Below are 17,530 nucleotides of genomic sequence, written 5' to 3' on the forward strand. Positions count from 1 at the left end.
CAAAACAGACCATTTTTTTTACCCGAATGCAGGACAAATTTACCGCTGATGTGATGATAACCGCCTGTGGGGAAGATGATTGGTCTGTTGAACAGCCTACCGAGAGAGGTGGATCTTTACCATTCTGGGATTACCAGTTTTAGACTCTTCCTTTCATACAATTTATCATAATGTATATATTGACTTATTCGTCTTTGTTTACTAATGTTTTTATGGACTATAATATATTATGCCGTGCCTTAATAATATATCATGCATTTTTTTTAAAAACATGTTTTTGTAAATACCTAATCATATAGTCATGCTGTGTTGTACATTAAAATAAAACAAATAAATCATCACTGGAATTGTGCCTCTTGCCCTTGTGTAATGTGAAACAAATACGAATGTAAAATCATTTTTAATGCATAAAGCAGGTATTTTATTTTAATGAAAAACAGTCATTAATTTTTAGTACCTAAACTTGCAATATTGTAATAACAATGTTCTGAAATGCACAAGTGATAATAATTTAAAATGCATATTTGATAGATTTTAACAATTAGATCACTGCGTGGAGCATTTATCTTGGTGGGATTTAATCCATTCGGTTATAGATGCTTTGTGGTAATTTCGTGCGAATTTAACGGAATAAGGATCCTTAATATTTGCTGACATCAAATCCAAATGGTGAGCACCTTCTGGGATAATAATTGCCGGTGTAGTTTCACTGTAATTTTTTAATATTCCTCCACTGGTCCATGGGTCTAGTAAGCCGTTACTGAAAACTATGTTTGAAGCGAACTCTATTTTATGCCCTCCATATTGCTGTTCTGCCAGGGAGTACTTGGGTGTAACACCCCATCTCTTTTCACACTTCTTAGTGAACAACTCTTCATCCCATGGAGCAGGTTCGAAAATGTCGTTTATCCCCGTTGTACACATGGGCATCACCATTTCGGTACAAGACTGAAAAGTAAAGTTAAAATGTCTAGATTTAAAAAAATACACACTGCGCCAAAAACGTACCTAGTACTGGAGTGTATTATGTTAACAAATTAATGGTAAATAAGATTTTTTTATTTACTAATTTTTTTTTTGGATATTGGATTCCTGGAGATGGGTAAAAAATTCGTCATCTTACTTACTTGGTAATCCCAACCTTGGTCTCCTAAATCAGGATTATAGGTACTATCAGCAACATCAATACATTTGTTTTTTCCAGTATAATTTGTGTACACATTTACAGCCGTGAACAGGGCCTGGAATTTATAGTTAATTTGAAAACATACATCTAAAAAATCACCAAAATATTTGTATGGGATGATATACGAAGAATCAGAATATGTTTTTGTGAAAAATTAGATTTTTTTTTTAATAAGTAGGTATAAAAAGTAGTTCGTACACCCATTTAAAGTTTTTTACCTTTAATTTACTATGTCAACCTAGTCGCCTTGATTAATCCTGGGACCTCTGCATGACAGCCAGAGGCCATTGCAACACGAGGCGGACAGTATTCTTTAGATTTTAAATAGTAATATTTCATTTATTAAATAAATTTTTTTTTCGAGATATTTAAATGAATAACATATATTATTTAAACGCATGTATTTACAAACTACGATAGAAATAAAAGAAGTGCTTTAAAAAGTCGTCCTCGTGAAGGTACCACATTAAAAAATATTACCCTGCGAAAGTACCGACGTGATATAACAAGGATCACATGAATTCAATATTTTAAACGTATGATTCTATTTTATAAAAGACCTTTTCATGTTTGCTGAACTGTTATGTTTTTATTAGATTTTAAAAAATATACAGTAACAATGATATACTTAAATACTTTCGTAGATATATAGTTACCTTATACAAAATATTTATAGGTGCTATTTGTGGATCATCAAGTTTACAACTAGGACAACCGTATTTTGTTTTGATCGAGCAATCAAGAGCAATTTTACAATTTGAAATATGACTTACTTTTAGCAACGGTTTTCCAGTGAGGCTTTCGTTACTTATATGACGGCAGAACTCCTTCACGGGGTGTGCAGGAAGGGGCGCCATAAAGCTACTGGCGTAAGGATAGTTGACCATGGCTAAAGTCGTGTAAAGTGAGCTCATGTAATCCACCAGACCTTGGGTTTCATTGTCTGCCTTCATTTCTTTACATAACTTCCACTCCTTAGAGAACCAAGACCTACCTTCGGAATCCTTTGCAATATTCCTACAAAATCATTCAAAATATAATGAATTACATATCAGTTTTACATGTGGATCAATAATAATTACACTGGACTTGATTAAATTAAAAAGCTGACCCCTAATATTTTTGTTAGTACCTAAAATACTTATACATAAATATTTACTCATACAGTATTACACTTTAACTAACCGATTTGCCAACCCACTCAAACTATGTACAATTCTTTAATGTTACAATGTCTCTCGATGGTGTGAATAGTTCTGACAACTTGTGTAATGTGTGTAGTGAAGTGACTTTCAAGCCTCAAATAATAAACATAACCCCGTAATTAAAGAATACAATTCATATTTATTTTTTCAATTATGGGGTAATGTGTCGTTATTAGAAATATCATTTTAAAAGCCTCGGTAAAGTGAAAATTCTAAATAATATGTAAAATTTAGAACCTTTTCAAAACAAACAAAATGACTTTTATTGTTTTGTTAAAGTTATAAATTTAAAAAAAAACTAAGATTCTCGTTATGAAAACATGAAATTTTCAGTAACTCTTTTATTCGTAGGTATTCTTTCAACCTATATAATCTTATGGTTTACCTGAGAGCTTTCCATGATTTCGCAATATTTTTGGCACATTTTGCATCCTCGGAGGCAAAAGCATTTGACGCTATTCTATAGAATGCATCACACGGTACCATTCCTTTAAACTGGAGAATGGGAGCTGATGCTGCAATGGCTCCGGCTACTATGTGAGGATACTTCATTCTGAAGTAAGCCGCCAGCATCCCGCCGTAAGATCCTGAAAACTTACGCTAGTTGTATCCTTTACATTTCTATTTTTTATTTACTTTCAGTGCTTCACAGAACCTAAAGATGCTGTTTTATATTTGTGAAGTTATTTAAAATGCATAACCGAAATTCTGTATGCTCCAGTGTAAATTATGTTAGCTTTGTGGGAAAAAACAAAATAATAAAAAAACAGAAAATAAAATGCAGGTAAAATGTAAGGAAATATAAAATAAATGAATTGACGCAAAGCTAAAAATATTCTAGTGATTTTAGATTTTCAGTGTCTTTCAGATACTGTGATAAACAACATACCGCTTAATAACCTGAGAAACATTATAAAGTATTTGCTTTCGCCTTTATTTTCGGTTTTTTGTCATTTTAACAAAAATAATAGCATTAAAAAAATTATCGGTTTATATGTTTTATTTGGAAGTGATCGAAGCAAAACATTGCCCATTTAGACGTATTGCCGTTCACCGTACTTAGTTCACTTTCCTATAAAATTACCTCCAAAGGCGATGACAGCATTATTTTTCGTATTATCTCTTTGTAAATGATAAACAAGGTCTGCGTAATCTGCCAAAGCTTGAGTCGATGTCAGGTAGCCAGTGTGTTCAGGAGTAGAAAACGACTTATTGCCGAAAGGCATGGATTCTCCGTAATATCTGTCAAAAATACAATAATTGTTATGCGAGCCAATCTTTCTAAACAAATTCTTGAAAGACGATCTCTGCAGCAGAGTATACCAATCATTTTGTCGGAAACGATGACATAGTTTTAAGAAAACGTTCCTAAGACACTAGGAATTGTGTTACATAGGCGAATATAGCATTTTATTAGTAACTACACATGTAAATAGGGAAATATCGCATTTTTTACACATTTAAATTAATAAGGGTCTATGAAATATTGTCGAGTAAAAAATTTCTTTTTGCTATTTCTCAGTAGCACAAAAAATATTGTTTAATTTATAATTTTGGATTCCCACGAAAACAGTTCATTGTATTGGCCGCGCCCCTAAAACTTCACGATTCGTGTAAATTTCGAACTTTTTTGTGACCGTTTATTTAATTTAAAGAAACAAACAGTCGACAATGATAAAGTAAGATTTAAAAAAATACAGTTTGAAGACAGACTAGCAAAGTTTCTAATTAAGAATCATACATATTATTAAATTGTGTTACAACAAAAGGGTGTGTTTATGTGTATTTGTATGAGAGTAAGTGTAGATGTGTGTTTACGTGTATTAGTGTAGGAGTAAGTGTTCAGGTGTGTGTAAATATGAGCATCATTAAATAGTAAGTGAAATCGTCTCGCAGCCAGAAATAATGAGTCTTAATTTATTTTTAAATAAATTAAGGGGCATGTGAAATATATCAATAGATGAAAAAAAAGCATTATAGTTAGAGTCAGAAAGATAGAGGAAATAGTGTTGTGCATAGTTAGTGCTACAGACTGGCAGATGGAACAAATACTTATTTCTTATTTAAATTAAAATAGAACATCGTCACAAATCTTGGCGTCAGAATTATCAAGCCAAACATGTCGCTTTTTTGTAGGGGCATATTTTTGCATAATTCATTTTTTCCGAAATCTCCATATTGATTATGAAAATACAATTATTTTTTCCAAATCCATTTCATATATTTTTTTGGTATTCGTAGTATGTTATATTTCCTTATTGTTATGATTACTATACATACACGATTTATTGATATGCCAACATAGTTGGTAGGTATAGGGCTTTCTGCTTATGTATGCCTTGACTTCCCAATTCGTTTTTCACAAAGGTTTTTCATGTCTCTTGAAATATCTATAAATCTGAATAAACTTCGGAGAGGGCTGATCTGCAGTACTAAACGTGTAAGCAAATATTTGGACATACTCAGAATATAGTTAACTACTTCATGCACCAAACCTCATATTTTTTAAATATATGTTTTTGGATCAGAGAGCAATATAAGTAAGTCTCCTAAAATTTATTAATTTATCAACAATAATATATTTATATAATTTAAAAAAAAATAAAATGTTTAAACAATACACTTGTGTACAACTACCATAAATTATATTTTCCACGTAACTATAAATAAACCATACCTTTTAAGAAAAGTTTGTACACCTACTTCCCAGACTAACGATCTCGCAACTGAGATGAAAAGAAGTACCTTATTCATTTTAGATTAACTTGACATTAATATTTTTCATACTGACACATACTATGTTTCATGAATTCTTACCTATGTTCTGCAAAAACAATAAGGGCTTTGAATTCTGACGCTATTTCCCAAACAAATCCACTGTATTCCGCGAATAATTCAATTGATCCCTGAAAATATATCACATTAATTTAATATACGAGTACGTTTTGTGTCTTCATGTTGAAATGATTTTTGTCCCAAAATTTGTTGTATAACTCCTAGGAATAAAATATGCGTACATATAAGAGTATAATTATTATGTACCGGTGTATGGTGTATTCCGTTTTGAAAGAAAAAAATCAAGGCCTTACTCATAAACTTGGTATAAAGTTACGCCTAGGCATACTGGTAGAATACGGATGGGAGTACCATTCTTATTCTACCACTAGAATAAGGATGTTATTCCCACCTTTATTATATCACTACGCCTAGGCGTAACTTATACCAGATTTATAAGTAATATCTACGGATACATAAAATTGTGAGAAATTTGAATGCTGAAGTCGGCCGAAAAAAAAGGTTTCAGATTCAATATTATTTGCATATTCAAATATTTTATTGATCAAACTATAAATTTGATACAAATTCAAATATTTTTTTGGTTCCGATTCATTTTAAAAAGGGTTTTTTTTCATATTTTTCATACATTATATTAAATGTTTAAAAAAAATATAATTACGCATAAATTTTCGATGTTATTTTTTTCTACAAATTTTTTTTGTTCTTTTTACAATATACAGAAGAGGTAAAACAGAGTATTAAAAAAATTAAGGATAAAAATAAAGGACATAGCAATGAAATACATAATGATATTAGGTAATAATTTGACGAACTCATAGGTATTTTTTCTTTAAAATATGCAAAGCTTGTTTTTTCCATACGTTTTTTTCTTTTCTTTTTCTTATACAATGCGAAAAAAAAAATAGCAATTTATAGGTACAATGTAGTTTTACTTCCGAGTGCAATTATTTTAACAAAATGCTGATTTTCAATAAATACAATAAAATTACTCGTATGCTTACTTCGTTTCCTGTATAAAAGAATATCGGTCCATTTTGTTCATCCCAGAACGAATCATTATACAAATAGCGAATTTTAAACGTCCCATTTGATGCAAAGCTGAAATGGTCTAACGGAACTTCAAATTGTAAAATCTTGTAATGTCTCTTTTCCGGTATTCTGAGATCTTCGTCGCAAGTGATATAATAAATACATAACAATAATACCACAAACAGTTTCCACATAATGGAGGCGATATTTTTACTACCTACAAAACGTTGAGACGCCAGCGCACTAACTCTGAAACTGAAAAATATACATGTTTCAGTGCAGTGAATACTAGTTACTGGTTCCCGCGTGAGCGCCGACAATTTGCCATTTTGTGACAACTCGAGCAAAAAAGAAGAATAAATCATTTAGTCGTTTAAATCATAATTCTGATTTGAAATGTTCCTTTATGCGCGGGTTCTACAAAGATGGCGTGTTTACCAGACAAACAATCGCCAGTATAGACTTTTATCTCTTTAAACAAGATGTGGAATGACCTGTTGAGATGCAAATGACTGATCTAATAAAGGTTAACGGCGACCCCATAGTGTAATGGTTAAGACGCTTGATTCACCCACGGAAGGTTCCAGGTTCGATTCTCGGTGAGACACGAAAATAAAATAGTTTTTTTTTTCTCAAGAATTGTAATTGGGACTTCTGGTCTGTTGTGGTGTCAAATAAGTATACAAATATAATATATCCGGTAACTTATGTAACTACTTCATAATAATATAATGTATGTACCTCATTGAGGCGTTCGAAATATGGTCCCTCAACCTGCGGCTAATTGGCATATGTTTAATAGAACAGACTTTAGTCTGCTGCGAGCAGTCCCCGTCCACTTTTTAACTTTCATTTCCTCGCAATTACTAAAATGCCCATATGTATGCTAAGATACTGCACAAATCGATCTAGAAAAGCGATGGTTCAACCTTTCACCGGTAAGTTATGTTATTATCTTACTCAATACTCGTTTAAAATAGCTATTATAATGTCCAAAAACTTCTAATGAATATTTTACCTGTACTTGTTATTCGTGAGTTATCTCCTGTCTCTGTCCTGCTCAGTTAGTCGGGTGTATAGTGAAACGATAAAGAAAGATGACGCGTATGCGGAAGGGAGTGACATACTGAACTTACAGTAGACCGATGTAAACAGTCCGTGATTTTTACTATACTACGTGTTTTGCTTGCCAAAGTCAAAGTGATATGATGTGACGACACTTGCTCCCTCCGCTGGTCATTCCCTTTCCTTTAGGGACGACTTTTTAGCTCGGATTAGTATAGAGTGTCATCACTACAATGATGTACCTACATAATGTGGGCACATGACTGGCCAATAATACGAACACAGTAGGTAATACAGTATGTATGCAAATCAAAACGAATGGATGTTTTATTAGTATGTAGTACGCGTTCAGATTAATTTGTCCCACAAATACACACAAATAAGTACGCGTTCATATATTATCATGTTGTCATTCGAAATTTGATACGATAATTTGAGAGCGTGCGGCATCAAACAAAAAGCAACTATGAATATACAAAGAAACCTCTTTTTACACGGGGGATACTTTTCACTAGTACCGTGTAATAAAAAGTACCTATACTAAAAAAGAACAGTACTGGAAAGGTTTCTTTGTAAAAAAATCAATCCGGGATAAAAAAAAAACAACTTGTTTACTTTTTTTTATAACTTGATTTATTTCTCAAATACACCTAACATGACATCAAAATATTTTTTAAAATCGCAAAAAAATGTTCGGACCAACTCTCGACCATATTTATACGTATTCATATCCGTCCCACTTCCTATTTCCTAGCCATTCCAAGTAACAATAATAGGGAAATATCACATACTACGAATACTGATAAAAATATATGAAATGGATTTAGAATAATTTATTGTATTTTCAAAATCAATGCGGGTATTGTGTAGAATTTAAAAAAAATAAATATATATTTTTTTTAATAAGTCTCTAGAAAAACGCGACATGGACCTTGATAGTTGTGACGTCAAGATTCGTGACAATGTTCTTAACAAATTTGAATGGTCAGAAACAAATACATAGATAGTCGATTTTCCTAAAAGTAAATTGGGAATTTCGTGTAAGATTATTTAGTTGACAATACTTTCAGCGATACATTAAAACTTAAACTATCCGGATTAATGAGTGCCAGACGTTATACCGATATGCAGAAATCCGAATAATTGGATTTACCATTAAATTGAGGCAATAGTTTGAAAGAAGACGCAACATTTACTCTACGATCACTTTTCTATTGCTTTTGAAATAATACAGCAAATTGGAATCAGATTTAAAACTTACTTAAACATATCCAGCAAAGTTAATTACTTTAAATGATTACTCGTTTACGAGCAGCGGGGTCCTTATTTCGAGGTTTTTTTTCCTGATAGCGATGCGGATATTTGGCAATCCGGATGACAGGAGTTCGGAGAAACGGAATTCTACGTTACCTATATCAAAATTTCACATTATTATTTTGATTTTCGTTTTTAAAATTTGATATGACTTGATGTTTTTTTTATTTTTTTTATTGGTGTACACGGGATGTTTTCACGTTCAAAATTATAATGAAAGCGTCTTGTAAAAAGATACTTTAAGTTTTTTTAATACGAAATAATATGAAATTTCGGACAAAAATAACTAATTTTTCTTTAATGAGAAATTCAAATCGACTACCAATGTAAGTACTCATTTTATACAGTTTTCTTTTGTTCATCGCTAAATTTCGATAGCTGAATTTGAATCTAAGGAAATCAAGAGAGTGAGAAAACAGTCTCATAATTTATTATTCTTCTCTCCTTTAATCTTTTGACTGTAAAAATTATTAAATGTAAAGAACTACAGGGGAAAAAATGGCTTACGTATTTCAAGAGTCTTTGAAAAACCTGATTTTCAATTCCGTGAGATACTTGACCTGTAGCCAAGTAAAAATTACCCTGTTGCTTTTTTCTAAAGTGTTTCACTCACAGTAAATTTGAAGTTAGGTAGGATACATTGATTAGTTCCAAGCATAGTTCAGTTAGAAACTTTTCAAACAATTTCCTTTGCTCATTATTTCCTTAAGTTAACTTTATAATACATCAATCATGATTTTTATTTAAAAATCTCTTAGGGATAGAATCTAGTATTTTTGTATTCGGGCGGATGAAAAATACAGTTCTGTGAGAGAAATAGAACCAGAACACCGAACGAGTGATTTCGACTATTGTGATGGCTACTTTCACGTAAAAATCCGGGAAATGAAAATTTAGTGGAGATAAATTCACCTCGTTGAGTATGTTTGTAATTTTTAAAGCGTGTCGATGAATACTCAAAAATGTAATAAAAAAAAAAATGAACTCAAAGCGTCCTACGTGAATTTTCGTAACCGTATTATATAATGGGAATGGTAAAATTACCCAAAAATAAAATGTGACATGTAAACTAAAGGGTAAGTTATGGGTAATAATAATGCAATATATATTTGTGATTGTTACAACGTTATCATTGTACCTATATATTTTAATTGTTTTTTTATCACGTTGACCCCGAGTGATAGCATATCTTCATCGTTCACACGAATAGTTTACACTGAAATATTATGTTGACTTGTACTTATTATTGATTAAGGTAAATCTCTGTTCTCTATGTATAATATTTGATTTAACTTAAATTACATGTTATCAATAACCAATTTTAAAAATATATAAAACGTAAATAAAAAGTACATATCTATTCCATTCGTCGTAGATAAGATTTTTTAATATAGGTATTTCCATTTTTATAATTAACCAAAATATTTTTATTTTAGGGAGATTATTAATTAGTTGTAATGAGCTTATTGATAGAAACGGTATTCAAGTTGTGGTAGAGCGTGGTTCGAGCCTCGGATCTCTGATTCGTGAGTCCGTGACACTACAGCGGGATCATACCCCGTTTCAATGAATATGATCAGTCAACAACTATCCGATAATTTTATTTTTTGCACTTCGTAATATACTGTTACTATAACATGCGTTTATGTTAAAAATCCAAGAGGCAATAGTCCATATAAAGATGTAATCATTTATTTAATTTTAGATTCTATGTTTATTTTTTTCTATTTTTTATGCATTTTATTGTCTATGTGTTGTTAATATAATTTTCAAATTATTTTTTATGAAGAATAAATAACAAACGCTCACTGAGAACTCCATACAAGAATACAATCCGTCGACTCGTATATTATGTATTTTTATTATAAATATTGTAATTACTCAACATTTTTATTATATAATAATGTACTTACTAAATCCGCTATCCGCATTATGAAAAAATAACAACTTGGGGTAAATGCACAAAATAATAATATTTTTTTTACTATAGTTGTAAAGCTCTTGTCTCTTAACGCTGTCCAGGGATGATATTCCACACGTTCTCGCGGCCGTAGAAAAAGCTTTTATCTCGCGTATTAACATACAAAACACGCGAGATAAAAGTGTTTTCTACGGGCGCGAGAGCGGTTCAGAATAGCACCGCAGGCAGGGGTGAAGTTATGAATTCCCTAGAGCGGGATAGAAAAGATTTACAATCGATCCTAATTTGGGGATATTTATTTTTTTCATGCGACTAATTTTTACTTCATATATGGCCACACTGATGATTAAACGTCAAAATATATGAACACATGAAATCAAACATGAAGAGTTTTATTTAGAACATTTTTGTGACCTTAAACATTACCTAAAACACTTTATTAGGTTAAATTGACCAAACCGTAATAGTTTTATTTTCGTTTTTGAAGCAGTTTTATCATCAGTGTGGCCATTATATGAAAAAAAGTGTCGTTACATTAAAAAAATAAAAATCTTCAAAAAAAAGATTCAAAATTGAAATCAAATTAAAAATCCTGAAGAAGAAAATTGAGCGGGGATAGGTCGGTTCCATGGTGTAGTGGGCTCGCGTACTCGCCTAACATGCCAAAAGTCCCGGGTTCGATTCCTAGCAAGTTTGACGTGATATATTGGATTTAAAGATGGTTTAATAATGGTTTTTATAATAATGGTTGAAAGACTGATCACTTTACGATCACCCACTCTACACTCTACAAAGCATCATGTTCACGACGTCCTAGGCTGGTATTCCGAACGCATTTACAGCGCATTTTTACTTACTAAATACACGCTATACCGCGCTACAAATGCGTTTAGAATACCAGCCCTGGACGTTCGCTGCTAACTGTTCATCGACAGTTCGTGTCGGAACTACAGAACGCGGACCTGATTTAGGGGGATACACAGGAGCTGGCAGCCGACAGAAATACCTAGAGGCTTTTTGTGGACACCGTATACTTTAACTAGGGAGCGGACATGGAATAATGATTGATTTTTAAGTATCATCATTAATACTATTCTTCTCATCAGATCTGGTGTTGCTGTTTTAAACAAATAATACACCATGTAAATGTCAACAATTTACTATGGGTACCCATGGAGTTTTCAAAATTCATGATATCTAGTGTAAAATACTTTTCGATGGGGGGGGGGGGAATGTGATAAGGGGGGTTCGACCCCCCCCCCCTCTTTTAGACGTCATTGTGACCACACTAATACGAACATCTAAAACAATCACAAAATGGACGGAGCTTGAATAGTTGCGGCCTTTTGTTCACTTCAGCGAAAAACTTGTCGTACCCGCGGTCGCTATAACAAAATACGGGTGTATTAGTATATCTGACACTGACACATGCAATGAGAGGTTTCTGGAGTTTTCCAGCTTCCCGTTTGGCGCGCTTTCCCTGTTCCCCCAAAGCTGTCCGAAACTTCGTCTCTCGCGGTCGCCGGTTACCGCCGCACATTTCTGCGCGCCCGGGATTCGATGTAATTCGATGTTTCTGTTCAGAGTCGTTTCGCGAAAAAACATAGCTTCAAAATCATGGTTCCCCTCCCTTTTGACGTTACATATTTTAATCAAAGGTAAAACCAAATTATTTTTAAAATTAGTATAACTATCTTAATATTTGAAATGATTATATCATTTTTATCCCCTTTAATGAGACAAGCGCTCGATGTGAAATGATTTAACTGTATTATTACGTATTTTTACAATTCTAACTATTACTGAATGGGTTGAACTATTCTTTGAGGTTGAAAATAATGTTATTCTTAGAATCACCAATGATTAAAACAAGAATGAATTTTTATTTTCAATAAATATTTTATAAAATTTATTTTGCGTTGCTGTTTTATTTTAAAACTTTATCAAATGAATAACTGTGAGACCATATTGACTTTATTGGTTAGAATAATTTTGATTGTATTTTTTTTGGAAACAAAAATTACATTGCCTATTTGAATTAATATTTTTAAGTAATATAGTGTGTAGTGAAATACTACATTGCAAAAAGAAATTTTGTTTTATTTGTTCAGCTAACAAATATTTTTGTGGCTTTGTCGCAAAAATGGGGTAATAAAATAATATAGAATCGATTTCACACATTGCCTAAATTTGTTTTTTTTATCTGATTTTGAATATACCATCATATATATATAAAATATATATATATATATATATATAAAGTATATATAATAAATATATATATATATATATTATATATATATGATGGTTTATATATATATATATATATATATTTTATATATATATGATGGTATCTCAAAAAATTATATGCGTGTACTTGAGGAAATATATAAACATGATTCATGCGTTAAGTTGATTTTTTCAATTTGTCGGGATAAACTGATATTCTTTATTTTTTACAAAGGGTGAGTGCTATAGTAATCGGACATGCTACCTATAGTAATTGGACACTTAATCTAATGGTCAAAAATAAGTAAACGTAAGAATAAATTCTTAATATACACTTTTTTGTGTTCTTTACTAAAATGAACGCATTCAATTTATTTAATTTTTACTATTAGGTTTAGCATGTCCAATTACGAAAGTACTCACCCTAGTTTCATTCGTAAGGAGAATGAATGTTTTTTTTTTGTTTTGAAGCTTTTAAGTAAATATTCTATCAAAAATACAAGTCTTTGATATTTGTACGCATCTTTTAAAATAAAACCTAAACATTGTGTTATTAGGTAGGTGCCTATTTGATCAAATAAAATATGAATAATTCATAAATTTGTTGAGCTGAAAAAGTCTGAATCGGATTAGCATTTTTTTAAATTTTTATTTGAAATTTTGTAAAGAACTAAGTGTACAATGTAGGTAATAAAATAAAAAAAACATGTCGGATATTTTTAAATACTATTTAATGCCGCAGAATTCAAAACTGTTTTTTTCCAATCTGGTCGATATAGATCGACAAACGAAAATATAAAAAGTTAACTACAAATTCATGTCAAAAGCCCTGTACTAGATTTTGGGTTCCGGGTTGAATTTCCAGCGTGGTGAAAATCACTTTAGTTTACATTTTCCAACAATAACTTGTACTCTGAGCTATTTTTAGAGATGCGCTAAATTTACTAACAGACGGCATTATCATAAATGGACAAATTATAAACAAAATCCGATACGCGGTTGATACTGTCCTTCTAGCAGATAGTATGGAAAGTCTGCCGCTACGAGACAAAGTTCACACGGCTAGTTTGAATGAAGGGCTAGAAATGAATATTTCCAAGACTAAATGTATGGTTATTCAGAAAAGTTCAAACTTTCCCAATTACTTTAAAACTTGGAGCGCAGGTTATTGAGCAAATCCACCAATATAAATATTTGGGAAGCTGGCTGAATGATAAACGGGATCACTCACAAAATATCAACGTCAGAATAGAGGTAGAACGAGACTGCTTTTTCAGGATGCGTGACCTTCTTTGCAGTAAAGACTTTTATTTAGACCTCCGAATGCGCATCGTACGATGTTACGTTTCCTCAGTACTTTTTTACGGCGTCGAAACATGGACACTCACCCAAAGCACTTCAAAAAAGATCGAAGCCTTTAAAATGTGGTGCTACAGGAGGATGTTAAAAATCTCCTGGGTGGACAGAGTCCGAAACGATGACGTTCTCCGACGGATGGAAAAAGATAAAGAGGTACTAAAGACCATAAAGAAAAGAAAACTTGAGTACTTTGGGCATATGATGAGAGGCAAAAAATATAACATTTTACAAGACATTCTAGAGGGAAGGGTTGAAGGAAGACGCAGTGCGGGTAGAAGGCGCATCTCTCCGTTAAAGAACTTGCGTGACTGGTTCCATCGCAGTACTCAGTCCTTGTTCGGGGCAGATGCCAACAAAGTGAGAATTGATACGATGATATCCAACCTCCACCGGGGAGAGAAACGACAAGAAGAACAATGAAGATAAAACAACATACCGTCATGCGGTTTCCCGTAAGGACAGGCAAATAGGATAGAGCGCCACATAACTCCGTTTTTGCATACATACCGCACTTCCTCTATGTTATTATTCTTATTTTTTTTTTTAATCTTCAAGTAGGGCACACATAAATATATTCTTATGTGTGGTCTAATTATTACATTACTGATATATTTTCTCTTGCACGCACGCTGATTTTTCCGACTTTTACATGTCCACCTTTAAATATTTTTTGGATTTGGTCATGCCATGTCTTCTTCGTTGTAAAGTAAGTTGAACGTACTGGGCATATGTCATATTGCGAATTCTTAATGGCCATATAGATATATCCTACGTAGAGTGGAGTATCCCCAAATAAAGTTTTGTAAAAGGATCAACGTTTACTAAAAGTTTAACTATAAATCTCGAATAGCCCTCATTAAAAGCCTTATAATATGTGGCATGTAGCATCTACAGTCTAATACCATACGAATAATAATTTGTAAGGCGATTTTCGTCAGTAACATTTTATTACCGATAAAAAGATTCAAAGTTTAAATTTCGAATGGGTGGTGGGTCAAGTAGGGTAGTGTAATAACAACTTTGAAAATAAATTAATTTAATTTGACTAAAACTTTTGATGAGCCATTATCGAAGTGTCCACTTCATGATTATCTATCCCAACGTTTTAGTGGTAAATCAAATAATTTATCATCCTTCATCCGAAATTGTTAAGTGGAAATTTTATATCACTCGACAAGCACTCAAGCTCCTGCTTCCTCATTTCTATATAGATTTGAGTTGTTTTCGCTTTGTTTTTCCAATGTATTTATTAACATATTCATACAATGCATTGGTTTCGTTTTTAAGGTAATTTTTTATTTTTAATGTTTTTAATTGAAATTATAATTAGTTAGCTAAGCTTTGCACGCACCTACCACTTGAATATTATTATTTTATAATAGAAAAGGAATGTTTGGTCAGCTCATCAACTTTCAGGCTTTGTACACGTTAACAGCAGGAATTTTGTAGACTGTATAGAAATTGTTTACTCACTTTAAAATCGTTTCGTTTGTTTGTAGATGATGATGAGATGTATATTTTAGGCTGCTTATGTAACACTTATTGCACTTTGTCAGTAGTATGCAGATGCAGGTATATAATAAGAATTTATCAGAGTAATACTTTACACATTGTGTTAAGTATTACTCTGATATATTAATTATCTTTATGATTCATTCGGGGTTTTCTTTTTTGCTATTTGATTGTTGCGTAACTGAATTAATAACTTAATTGCCCTAGTTGTTGAATTAATTTTGATACGGATTGTGGTTCCATGCTAATGTTGTGGTAGTCTCATGGACTTTGGAATCGGAGGTTCATTATTTCAACTCCACTCTACCACTAATTTCCCCTCTTTTAAACATGGTTATTTACGACTAATGGAAAATGGCTTCTTATAATTAGGCAAATATACGTAGACAAATGTTAACAAATATAGAATAATGACTATGCTTTATTAACTCATCTTTTACCTACTACTCCCACCAACCTAAATGTATAGGGATTTTGTGTCGTTTTTTATTTTGTTTGTATTACTACGTTCTTTTTCCTTTAGAAGCAGGATTAGGGAAGTATGGCCGCGGTCCCAACTTGGAGCCAACACTGTATTTCTTCACTGTCAAACATGTAAAATAAAATAACTTGAATGTTCTAACCATGTGTATTTGATTGATCACAAATTGACAATACTGCAGTAAGGGATATAATAAAAACTTTGTTAGTTTCTACGTTTTGTTATTTTTGCGAGTTGATTGTAAAGGAACGTAAAATGTAAACTAAATTATTTTTAAAAAATTAATAGTGAATATGCAAAACTGAAAAAAAGACACTAGTCTTTATGAACAGTTTGGGGAAAGATAATGTTTTCGTTGTACTCACCAAATGATTTTTTTTGTTCATGGGCATATTTATTTTTGAAACAGTAACATATTACTAGCAAAATTCACGTAGACACATTTAAAAAATTTACCGGGCCAGTAATCCTTTAGAAACTGTCCACAGCATTAGAGTTACAAAAATCATAAGGAATTGAATTTTGGAAAAAAATAATTACGATATCAACAAAACAAAGCAAATGACAGGTATATACAAAAACGATCTAGGATATCAATAATTAGAAAACCCTCCCCCAAAAAATATTAACGAATATTAAAATATATCAATGTTTCCCCAGTGCCTTGTTATACCGTCTACATACGCAGGATAGAGGATTATATTATCCTTTATTGGAGAAGATAAAATGTTTATATGATTCTTCTCCAATGCAGGATATATGTATGTATATTTAATTGGTATGATTAAAAATCACGCTGTTTATTTTTCAGTGGTGTCATGTGATGTTCAGGAGTACCGCCTGATGAAGAAGCTGCAGGCGGCCTATGATGCTGGAGTCCGTCCAGCCTTGGACCACGCACAGCCTTTGCCAGTTACCTTCGGAGTCTCCCTGCATCACATCATAGATGTGGTAACTTCTTGTGTCATTTTATTGAAATTATGAATCAGATCCAACTTGAGTAAATGTGTCTACTGGCAATTTTTATAATCACGGTTATTGGGTTGATAAAAAAATTGGCAAAAATCTGAAATATTTAGGTTAATACAAAAACTCAAAAATGTTTCTAAACCTCACAGTAATACCCTAATAGAGTCGCCAATACGGAGAAAAACCACTATATGATTATTGACCACGAAGTTAGCTACATATTTCAGCAATACAACGGGCTGTAGGTTCTTGGGTTGGGAATTGCGAGCGCAAACCGAAACCGTCCGTTACTCGTTTGTTGTTAAACTAAAAACCAAACCAAAAATGTAGAACGCTTTTGTTCTATGCAATAGAGCTTAAGGGCTTCTCCAGAGAATTATTACTCCGAGGTCTTAAAAAAATTTATTACACAACCAACGAAACACATAAAATGAAAAGGCCCAGCTTTTCTGTGATTTTTT

General features: G+C 32.2%; 2 protein-coding genes across 4 annotated transcripts in view; one reads left to right on the forward strand and one right to left on the reverse strand.

The window, feature by feature from the left end:
* Nucleotides 1-397: 397 nt before the first annotated feature.
* LOC148279414 (lysosomal Pro-X carboxypeptidase) lies at nt 398-7,570 on the reverse strand. 3 transcript variants are annotated; one of them, XM_088229965.1, is made up of 8 exons: nt 7,238-7,508; nt 6,192-6,474; nt 5,209-5,297; nt 3,476-3,633; nt 2,777-2,978; nt 1,960-2,203; nt 1,128-1,241; nt 398-948 (listed from the first exon to the last, which is right to left on the reverse strand). In XM_088229965.1, the coding sequence occupies exons 2-8, from the start codon at nt 6,411-6,413 to the stop codon at nt 547-549; spliced, it is 1,431 nt and encodes a 476-aa protein (XP_088086091.1). In that variant the 5' UTR covers nt 6,414-6,474; nt 7,238-7,508; the 3' UTR covers nt 398-546. The 3 variants fall into 3 exon arrangements, with proteins under 3 accessions (XP_088086091.1, XP_088086092.1, XP_088086090.1); XM_088229966.1 differs by lacking the exon at nt 6,192-6,474 and having other exon boundaries at nt 7,238-7,570; XM_088229964.1 differs by lacking the exon at nt 7,238-7,508 and having other exon boundaries at nt 6,192-6,476.
* Nucleotides 7,571-16,928: 9,358 nt separating this feature from the next.
* Nucleotides 16,929-17,530, forward strand: part of LOC148279415 (neuronal acetylcholine receptor subunit alpha-10-like) — a 96,246-nt gene continuing 95,644 nt past the window's right edge. Inside the window, exon 1 of the mRNA XM_088230026.1 lies at nt 16,929-17,051. Coding sequence (XP_088086152.1) covers nt 16,944-17,051 — 108 coding nt within the window. The 5' untranslated portion in view covers nt 16,929-16,943. The remainder of the gene's footprint in view (nt 17,052-17,530) is intronic.

Source organism: Micrasema longulum, unplaced genomic scaffold (genome assembly GCF_059751315.1).
Source record: "Micrasema longulum isolate JH-2025_06_02 unplaced genomic scaffold, ASM5975131v1 h1tg000725l, whole genome shotgun sequence".
Lineage (NCBI taxonomy): Eukaryota > Metazoa > Arthropoda > Insecta > Trichoptera > Brachycentridae > Micrasema > Micrasema longulum.

Excerpts from the sequence above, each read along its gene's own strand:
- LOC148279414 (XM_088229965.1), bottom strand. The coding sequence starts at position 6,413 with ATGTGGAAACTGTTTGTGGTATTATTGTTATGTATTTATTATATCACT. Across the intron at positions 1,242-1,959 it reads CTGGAAAACCGTTGCTAAAA|GCCCTGTTCACGGCTGTAAA; the intron begins GTAAGTCATATT and ends TATAAATTCCAG. Across the intron at positions 949-1,127 it reads ACCAAGGTTGGGATTACCAA|TCTTGTACCGAAATGGTGAT; the intron begins GTAAGTAAGATG and ends TTTACTTTTCAG.